The sequence below is a fragment of the Nansenia antarctica genome (assembly GCF_963989245.1).
Source record: "Nansenia antarctica genome assembly, chromosome: 7".
Classification (NCBI taxonomy): Eukaryota; Metazoa; Chordata; class Actinopteri; order Argentiniformes; family Microstomatidae; genus Nansenia; species Nansenia antarctica.
Window position 1 is genome coordinate 53,236,681 of NC_137677.1, and position 10,742 is coordinate 53,247,422.

Sequence of the window (10,742 nt, forward strand, 5' to 3'; positions counted from 1 at the left end):
CCACGTACGGAATCGAACTAGAGACCTTCCGATTGCTAGCTGTCCTCTCTAACCTCGAGGCTCCCGCCGCCCCCATTATAACCCATGACAGACAGATGGGACACAAATAAATAAATAATTAATTAATCGTCTGCTATGTCAAATGAGGTACTTGAAATTAAGATTCAATACATATATATATAAAGAGCTGGTCAAGGTTCAAATATGTGTAGTGGGAAAAAACATCAAAGAATAAAAAAAATCCTCAGTAATCAAATAATTTATTCATATTAGATTTTGGAACGTTTCTTATGGATTATTATAGTAATGTTTATATCAGTGATCTTCTTACAAAAGATATATTGGCAAAGACATTGGAAATGGAAACATTTAGCTACAGTCGTTAAATCAGAACAATCCCAACAACACATAGTTTAGCATTGGAGCTACTTCATGAGGAGCACATCATACGTATCAAGTCAATTGGGTATTGGGGAAAGCATTTCAAGAGTATCCATATTGGTCAGTGCACACAACACAGCTTAACACAAACTCACACAGACAGACTCAGAGCTCATGAAAAATATTGGAGTTGGAGTGACAGAATAGAGCTACAGTACTTTATCAGAGAGATTCTCTAATTGAGATGGCTCCTCTTGAGTTTCTGGCCGACAGCAGCCTACTTGTCGGTGAAGTACCTGGAGTACATTTTGCTGTACATCACCTGGTTGTCCACTCTGACTGCGTTCTTCAGGTGCTGCCAGAACCAGGGCTCTGCAGCCGTGGTCCTGGGCCACTCCAGAATACTCTTGCCACATAGCCTCCTCCGCAGACGGAGGAAGTGAGAGTGCTGCAACACTGGCTCCAGGAGCAACAGCACAATCACATCTATGTTCTCATCCAGCAGCCTTTGGTGGGCCAGGTACACAGCCAGTCTGAAGGCCCCAGTTCTCACGTAGGCCTCAGTCAGAACAAAGACGGTCTTGCGGCTCTGTCGGATGCTCTGAGAGAGGTTGTCTATCAAGGGGACACCAGGGGTCCAGTCTCGCTCCTCCAGACAGAGAGGCCGGTGTGTCTCTCCCATCTCCTCTAGCTGCACCCGCATGTGGTTCAAAACCCAATCAGACACCCACGGGTCTCTGGTGTCGTATGTAATGAAGGCATCATACACACTGTCTGTTGACCTCAAAGAATGATAGCCCTTTAGTTTAGCCTTCAGGTAGTATAGGATATAGGAGGCATCCCAATAAAACAAATGTGTTGCTATTGCCATTAACATAGTGAAAATAACAATGGAAGTTGATAGGAAGTAAAATATGAGGGCTTCATTGTCGTTTATGCATTCCTTAATGTCAAAGAAAATCACCTCTTGACCTCTTGTGTTTTCTGGCATGTTGCAGGTCACATCAGTGGCCAGTCTAGGGATCTCTACATCATTGTTCTCAATCCAAAGGATGAACTCTAATAAATTGCAGGTACACTGGAATGGATTACCCTGCAACCACAAGGTCTTCATGTAATTATCAGGTCCTGATAAGAAGGTGGTCTGGTTGATGATGCTCAATTTGTTGTAACTAAGGTCAAGATTGTGAAGGTTTTTAGCTCCCCTTAGAAATCCATTAGATAGTTGTGAAATGTGATTGTGGCTCAGGTCAAGCATCTGAATTGTGTAAGAAATATTTACTGACACATGATGTAAATAATTGTAACTTAAATCTAGAACATTAAGTTGTTTGAAGCGTACCAGTTCATCCCATTGGAAATCAGTGAGTGAATTATGACTTATATGTAGTCTCTCAAGGTTGTTTGGTAACTTTTTATAGACTCGGATTGGAATCTTTTCAATGTTATTAAAAGATATATCTAGAAACGTCAAATTCTCAAGATGTTCGAAAAGGCTGTAATATGTTTTATCCCTCTCTTTCCATAATGTGCCTAAGTTATTGTATTGGAATTGAAGCTCTTTCAAAGATGTGCTCCTCATCATCTTGGTGGTTAATGTAAAAATGAAATTGCGACTCATATTCAATACTCTCAAAGCTGGTAGATTTCTTAAAAAGTTTAAATTATGTGTCACTCCAGACAGTTCAAAATAGTGAGGATTGTAGCTCAGGTCTAAGACTTCTAATTTCACTAATTCCTTGAAAGCATTATCATAGGCTAGGTCAATCTTGTTATAGGACAGGTCCAAATATTTGAGGTCTGGTAATGTTGTAAACTCTGTCCCATTTGGTGCTGATGCAAATCCATTTCTTGATAGGTTGAGACATGCTATGTCCCCATAGCCTTCAAACTGCTTTGGAGAAATGAAGAACAGGTTGTTTGAACTGAGAACAAGTACACGACCAGACTGAAAGCACTCAGGCATCACAAGTCTGTGTGACAACTCATAAGAAAAGTCCTTTGGATAGAACCCTGTGAGAGACAGAGTGTCCAAAACTGACCTTAGATTGCGTTGTGAGCCACGGCTTGGAGAACCAGCCACTGAAACTGGAGACAGCCTGTTTTCTGCAAGGTATATTAGTTTCAGGTGTGTGAATTTGCTAAATATGGTGGTATTCGAGTGGACAATGAAGTTAGTTCCCAAGTTCAATGTAGACAGATTTCTAAGGTCACGAAGAGGTTTGAGTGTATCTGAGTGGATTTCCCTAAAAACGAAACCCTCTATATGTAATGTTCTAAGTGACACCAAACTTGAGAAATATCTTGAAAGCTTCAGGGTTTTAGGGTAGACATTAAAATCATAATTGAACGAAAGGTCAATCCTCTCTAGACAGGGTAGATATCTCAAAAATCCGCCTTCAGCAATAGCATTTGACAGAAAATTCCAAGAGAGGAACAGGTTTTTAAGGTTTGTCAACTTCGTAAACAAAGAGCTCTTGATGATGCGGAGTGAGTTTCCAGCTAAGTGCAGTTCTGTCAGTTGGTTGAGACTGGAAAATGCTCGAGGATGGATCTCCAGTGAGACATTAGGACAGGGAACACACGGATATGGAGCAGTTTTACATCGTGGGCAGTTTCCCTGTAGTTTCAGCGTTCTCAGCTGAGTTAGTTCACGGAAATCATCCTCTGAAATGTATTGTATTTTATTAGAACCAAGGTCTAATGTTTGTATAGAGTTTGGCAGTCCTTTTGGAACTTGAGTCAGATTGTTAGAAGCCAAAGTCAAAACCTGCAGTTTAGTCAATGCTGAGAAGATGTCATTTCCAATAGTAAAGCTTTCCCCGCAAGGATTCCAGTAAAAGCAGTTTTTGGATAGAAAGAGTTCCTTCACATGTATTATAGAGGAGAAATTGTTCTTTAACAAAATTATTTTGTTGATATCCAGTTTGAGTATTTGTAATCTTGGTGGAAGGTTTTTGGGGACTTCAGTCAGGCCATTGCCATTGAGCCGTAGTTCTTGCAAGTTCGTCAGATTTGTGAAGGCACCCTGAGAGATGTATACTGGATGATGATCTCTATTCAACCAGTTGAGATTAAGGAGAGTCAGGTTCACCAGATTAGAAAATGCACCAAGAGATACATTCAGAATTTGGTTTTCAGAGAGGTCTAGCACAGTGGCGTTCCCGGTGATACCATCAGGAACCACTTTCAGTTGTCGTCCTTGGCAATTGAAAATGATGTCATCAGTGGTGTTGGTAATATTGACCTGGACATCACATGGGAACTGTCGTGACCGCCAGGCACATGCAGCAGGTTGGACCATAGTGTAAAACAGGAACAACAGTGCCAACTTGAACCAGAAGGTGGTAGCAGCCTGTAAGTATACAAACTTGTCAAGTCAAGAGTCAAGAGTCACTTTATTGTCCCATCACTGGGAAATTTGTATTGGGCTTACACCCCACAGCAGCCAACAAAGATCAACAGACAACAAAGAGCAACAGACAATACAGAATATTAGCACACAAACAGAAGGCGGACCTGATTAAAACAAGAGTGGAGATAAAATGAAGGACTACTACATGATACATTCATGATGATGTTAAATTAATGATGATAGAAAGCTAGCTTCCATAAAAACGTCTCAATCACACATGTTGCCATAAGCTTTATATAGCCACGGTTACACACATTTTATGACAATTATATCTCAAACATTTTCTCACAAGTATTTTATGACCAGTTATTTAGTCATGAAATTCGAAATGTCTAGACATGTACAGTAGTAATAAAAGCTCAACAAGAAGACACAATAACAGTAGGCATATAATGGAATTGAATCTCCAACATTATAGTATTGTAGTATTCTACACAGTTTTGACACTTTATACTCTATCAAATGTGATTAAACTAGGTTTAGCTCAATACATCGAATTCATTCAAATTGTTAGTGTGTTTATTAAACCAGAAAGGAATGCAATATAATTCAACAAATGTAAGTAAGAAAAAGTGACAGATACTTTATCCTAACAAAAACAGCTTGATTTTGGTAATTAATTCAACTCACCATATTGTTTATCTTTGATTCCTTGTAAGCTTTAGAAATATTGATGAATGTGTCTGGTTGCTATTTTGTTTGGGGCGATGAATTGCTGTGTTCACTCAACTCAACCCCTCTCCACCTAACTGTATCACACGTAAAGCCCAACCCAAAATGCCCCCACATATAAAGTTATGTTTGGCTGATGGTTACACTATCAAACTGAATCAATCTGTGTAAGAAGCGCTGGTTATTAGTGAGTTGGGGTTTCCTGGTTCACTTCCCTTTTTCTTCCCTCTTTTTCTTCCTTTTCTTCTCTTTTCTCATACATGTGTCTCATACAAGAGATGCAGGTCTGAATCAATCTAAATTCTTAATGAATAATTATCATAATGATGTTCTTCTTCCTCTTTGGGGGACACTTTAAAGCATTGCATATATAAAACATAATCAGTTTGAAGGTCACATCCATCATTTCACAAAAATACATTTGCATTTAAATTCATTAACAAATTATTTATTTCATGTCATGCCACCAGCGTGGTCCATACAGTATACTGTATGAAACAATCAAATATATAATATATGTTAAATATCATATTAGCATACTGTTACATATTGTAAAAAGCTTTGTAATTCCATGGTAATGGAATTGAGGGGTTACGTTGTTATATATAATAATAATAATAATAATATTAATATTAATAAAATAAAATAAAATAAAATAAAATAAAATAAAATAAAATAAAATAAAATAAAATAAAATAAAATAAAATAAAATAAAATAAAATATAATAAAATAAAATGAAATAAAATAAAATGAAATAATAATAATAGAAATAATAACAGAAATAATAACAATAATAATCATTATTATTATTGTATTATTATATAATAATATAATATATAATATATACATTATTATATATTTATTATATATATTATCTATATAATGACTGTTAAAATTAACATTCAGAAATACTGATATTTGCCTCATTGCTACAAAGCCACAATCACAAAACTACAGGTATACAATTGATTTCAACAGTACAGATTCATAGCAGGTTTGTCTTTTTTTCTTTTAAAGAGTCTCCTTAAAGAGATTACTGTATTGTTTTTGACTGTCAGTTGCCAGTACATTTCTTAGGCAAAACCAAAAGAATGGTTGTGCTTGAGGATTTGATGGCCACTCCAACACTGACTGACTGTAAAGTCTTTTCCTAAGTCTCAGGTATTTAGAGTTACAAAGTACCTTTTCCAGGAAAATCAAGATGATAACATCATCTTTCTCATCCATAAGCCGCTGATTGGCCATGTAGAAAGCAGTCTTGAAGTTCCCGCTCCTGATGTACTTGTTGGTCAGTATGAAGACAGTTCTTTTGCTCTGATGGATGCTCTGGGAGAGGTTGTCGATTAGGGGGCACCCAGGGATCCAGTCTCTCTCCTCCAGACACAGCTGCAGGTGATGGTCCTCATGGTCCTCCAGGTTAACACGCAACTCCTGCAGCACCCACTCCACTACCTCGGGATCCGTCTTATCATACACCACAAAAGCATCATAGGTGGTGCTCTGCAAGGACAGGCGGCCATAGCCTTTTATCTTGGCCAGGCAAAAGTGGTAGATGTACCAGACATCCCAGAGGAAGAGGTGGCTGGATATGGAGAGGGTGACGAAGCTGAGTACCAGGGAGGTCAGTAGGATGTAAAGGAAGATGGACAGGAAGTGGTACTGGCAGGCCTGCATGTCCACAGAGATGACAGGTTTGCCCCTCTGTGCACCAGGTGCAGCACAGGTCACATCTGTGGCCAGCCGAGGGATATTCACTACAGTATTGTTGATCCACATAACAAACCAAATGGCACTGCAGGTGCACAGGAATCTATTATTGTTCAGCACTAACATGTCCATGTGATTGACAACATTATCTGGAAAGCTTGATTGTTCAATGTATTGGATGTTATTGAAACTGAGGTCCAGATACTTTAAGCTGAAGGCATCCTTCAGAAAATACTGAGAGAGTTTTGATATTTGGTTTTTACACAAGAGGAGCTTTTGGAGAGATTTGGTACAGTTGGCGAGCTGGGGAACCGTTTTTAATTTATTTCTACCAAGATCTAAAACCAGCAAAGACTGAAGAATCTTCAGCTTCTCCCAGCTAAAGGACTTCAGTTTGTTGTTATTGATGTAGAGCTCTGTGAGTTTATCTGGCAGCCCTCTGAACACTTGCTGGGGGATAAAGTTGAGGTTGTTGCCAGAGATATCAAGGATCGTCAAATTAAGTAGTTTTTTGAAGTAATTGACGTATCTTAGATCGCCATCCCTCCATAACATATCTAAACGATTGCCTTTGAACTCTAATCTTTCCAGAGAAAGACTCTCCAGCTGTGTGTTTGTTGAGGTTGAGATCTTGTTATAGTTCATCAATAAAATCTTAAGATTTGGCAAATTGATGGTGAAATTTAGCATGTGTGTCAAGCCCTCAGATTCAAAATAGTGGTTGTTGTGACTGATGTCTAAAATAACTAGATTTCTCAGTTCTTGAAATGCAGAGGAATAGAGCAGGTCCAAACGATTGTATGAGAAGTCTAGATACTGTAACTTGGTTAGGTATGTGAACTCAGAGCCATTTAAACTTTGGCTCATTGCATTTCCAGAGAGATTTAAACATCTAAGGTCACCAAGGTTCAAGAAACTTGAGTGAAGGAAAAATATATTATTCCTACTGATGTCTAGTGTTTTCCCAAACTGGCTGCACTGGCTACTGACAAATGAATTTACTGTTCCAACTTCCTTGTCCTTGTATTTGCAGCTGCGTGCATACTCATCATATCTAAAATAATGAATCTCTCTCACTTCTCTAGTCTGGTAATGGTCGGCACCTGACATTGGGGAGCCATGTAAGGTTTCTCCACCTGAAAATGCAACAGTGTTTAGTCCGTCAGAGGGGGACGATATTTTGTTGTCAGATAAAATGATCATTTTGAAGCTTTTCAGCTGCATCAGAATGGTGAGGTTAGTCATTTTAATAAAGTTGGTGCCAAGGTCAATGACCTCCAGGTTCTCTAAAGAGATCAGAGGCTTGATGTCCCTGAAGGTCAGTTGCTGGAATACAAATCCCCTGAGTCTAAGAACTTTGAGTGATCTTAAGTAGGAGAAGGCGGGACTCAGGTTTAAGGTAGCTGGATACCTCTGCAGCTCATAGTTAAAAGAGAGGTCCAATTCCTCCAGGTTGGGTAACGCTTCTGGGAAGTAAGCAAATGTTATCTGTCTTGCTAAAAAGTTGGTTGAAAGATCAAGTACTCGCAGCTCAGTACAACTCTGAAACCACTGTTTAGACACATATGTGAGAGAGTTACTATGTAGACGTAATATCCTCAGTTTTGTCAACGTTTTAAAGGCATTCTCATCAATTTGAAGTGGTGAATTGTCAGGACATGGGACACAAGGGAATGGCGCATTGTAACAACGTGGGCAGTTGCCGCTTAAATCAAGGATTTCCAGCTCGGTTAAGTTACGAAAATCCTCATTAGTAACCATTTCAATTTTATTATTATAGAGATACAACTCTCTGAGACTTGATGGTAGTTTGGGGGGAATGTAGGATAAGTTGTTTGACTTGAGGGATAACAGAGTCAGGTTACTAAGCTGTAAAAAAGCTCCCTCCTCAACTTCATAGGATACATTACATGGGTTACGATAGTAACAATTTTGACCTAGATAAAGAATCTGGACATTACTGATATCTGAGAGGTTCTCCTTTAGAATGGAATGGATGTGATTCACCTCAAGACTGAGCAGAATGAGGTTTGGAGGGAGGCCTTTTGGAATACTATAGAGCTGATTACCATCCAGGTACAGAGCCTTCAGATTCCTCAGGCCCTTAAAGGAGTCGTTCTCGATGGTTACACTCGTAGTGCATATGCGATCTTTGGGGCCGATTTTAATGGGCACACAGTTGCAGCGCATGTCAATCTCTGTGAGGTTCTCCAGCCCCTGGAAGGAGGATGAGTTTATCTTAGGGATGTGGTTGATGGTGAGGGTCAGGTTTGTGGTGTTTCCGGGAATGCCTTTAGGAACTGAGGTGAGCCCTCTCTCAGTGCAGTCTACGGTGACTTCACTCCTATTACTGACCAGAGTGACGTCACATGGCAGGGTTTTTGGGTACCAGGCACCAGTTGCCAGTATGGAGGACCTCCACAGGCCCAGGAGCACCACACACATCTGTAACAACACATACTCTGTCTTCTGGTGGGAGGGGGAAAGGAACATTCCATTACTATCACAGAGGGTTAATGGTAATGATGTACTTTTGTATGGTGCCTCAGCGTCTCTCTCATTACAAGACACACACAGCCGCAGCAGTTACGAATATACTGTAGTAGAGTATACTCAACATAAGTGCACATTTCCATGACTGTAGTACACACTGTAACAACAAAACCATTGTAGAGTTGTTGGTTGGAAATTATTCAAACAGAAATGCATTATCATATCTTATTTCCTTTTTAAAAAGGGATTTCTCTATTTTCCTTAACTCTGCTGTTTTATTACAGTGCTATATATTGTTTTTTTTACACAATATACTTTTGTACTGTATGTCACCAGGAGATAATAAAAGTAAAAAGAAATAAAGTATTTATGCAAATTGTATATCAAGAGAAAATGAAACTTACCATGATGGGGTATACAAGTTCTCAGTGTTCTGTAGCTTTGTTTTCAAGAAGATGGAAGGAGCACTAAGAATGATCAAATGATAGAGATTTGAAAGATGTTTTGTAATAGGCCTACAGTACATAGGGTGATGTTCCTGAGAGCAACAGATGGCCTTAGTGAAAGTGTTTATATTTAGACCTAATCACTTCTCCATTGTCAAGCACCAGACAACTCTCAAGTAATATTCAAGTAATATTTGTTCTACATTGAACTGATTTTAATTGTTCTCAAATTACACAATAACACTATAGTATCAGTGTTTTCCAGCCTTTGCTTGTTCCATTTTTTTTTTTAAACATGTATTGTCAGAAACATGGATCCGTCTGTTGTTGGGTTATGTTCATAATTTAGGTAGAGCCTTAGGTAACATATTTTCTTCATGTGAGTTTCAGATCTGCTTTTTTCAGTAAATGAATGTGAAACCTTTATGGTTTACGGTTTTGTCTTGCATGGTTTTGTCTTGCATGGTAGCTTGTCGCAATTGGTGTGTGAATAGGTGAATGAGAATCCATTGTAAAGTGCTTTGGAATAAGGCGCTATATAAGTCAGTCCATTTACCATTTTGTGCACACATGTGTGCCTGCCTGGCAAGCAAGGTTACTCAGTAGACTATCATACATGATACTGCGCAGATACACTCCAGCCTTCAAACTAACACAGGCCATCATCATTAATGCAAAAACCATTAGCATCACCCAGGACTGAGTAAAATGGTCAAATGTTAAATCATTCAAGATTGTTATACAACCAAACATGGTCTGGGAGAGTTTGTGGTTGAATTATGCAACTTCAATGATTAACTGGTTTTAGGATGAAGGGAAAGCTTGAGAAAGCTCCTCTCACTGTCAGCAGAAAATAGTGTTAAAACAAATACACACATTTTGTTAAATATTTTGAAATCAAAATCATTGGTAGTGTTTGGACCAATCTCAGTATTCAGAATAACACTAGAACAGCCATGCCTACTTTACATACATACATAAGCGCCACCTCGGGGGTCAAATAACCATAGTCTTTAGAATTGGAAGCTGCTACTTACACACAAAGACCACTAGTTGGTGTCTTGTAAATTAGCCTGCCTCCTACACAGAAAAAACTGCAAAACAGCTTTATACTAGCTTATCCTGATTGGATTTAGAAAATGTAAGGATACTGGTTGGTAGAACGCACATATCTAGGAAAAGTCATGAAAGGGTCCTGAAATTGTGTGCAAAGGTATACATTTATTTTACTCACTTGGTCAAAATGACCCCATCCATGAATGTTCTAGTGTTAAAATGCCTAGTGAAAGTTAGTGTTTTGCACTCTGACGAATTAACACAAGTATCTGTCACAGGATGTTAATAGTGAATGCATTAAGACCCACGTCTTTAGTTTGAGGAATGTCATAAGAATAACAAAGGAGACAATAATAATCTTTAACCTTTTATCTTTTAATATGGTATAGCAGTGCTGACAAAAATAACAGGAAAGTACTCAGTGATCATGTGCAAAGTATTCATAAAACTATGTTGGATACAGCAAATGGAAAATATTGAGGTCATAGGACAGTTTTTGTCGTATAATATAATGTCTTGCGCATTGATTTGTCTAGAGCTATTATACTATCTTTGTTGTTATGCATTAAGT

At 38.5% G+C, this 10,742-nt stretch overlaps 2 protein-coding genes across 2 annotated transcripts; both read right to left on the reverse strand.

The window, feature by feature from the left end:
- Positions 1 to 658: 658 nt before the first annotated feature.
- Positions 659 to 3,685, reverse strand: LOC308162771 (toll-like receptor 8; the record flags this gene model as incomplete). The annotated part of the gene is made up of 1 exon (XM_080536913.1): positions 659 to 3,685. One exon carries the CDS (start codon positions 3,683 to 3,685, stop codon positions 659 to 661), a length of 3,027 nt encoding a protein of 1,008 aa, XP_080393039.1.
- Positions 3,686 to 5,480: 1,795 nt separating this feature from the next.
- Positions 5,481 to 8,621, reverse strand: LOC308163142 (toll-like receptor 7; the record flags this gene model as incomplete). Its single annotated transcript, XM_080537325.1, has 1 exon — positions 5,481 to 8,621. The coding sequence occupies one exon, from the start codon at positions 8,619 to 8,621 to the stop codon at positions 5,481 to 5,483; it is 3,141 nt and encodes a 1,046-aa protein (XP_080393451.1).
- Between the last annotated feature and the right edge of the window lie 2,121 nt (positions 8,622 to 10,742).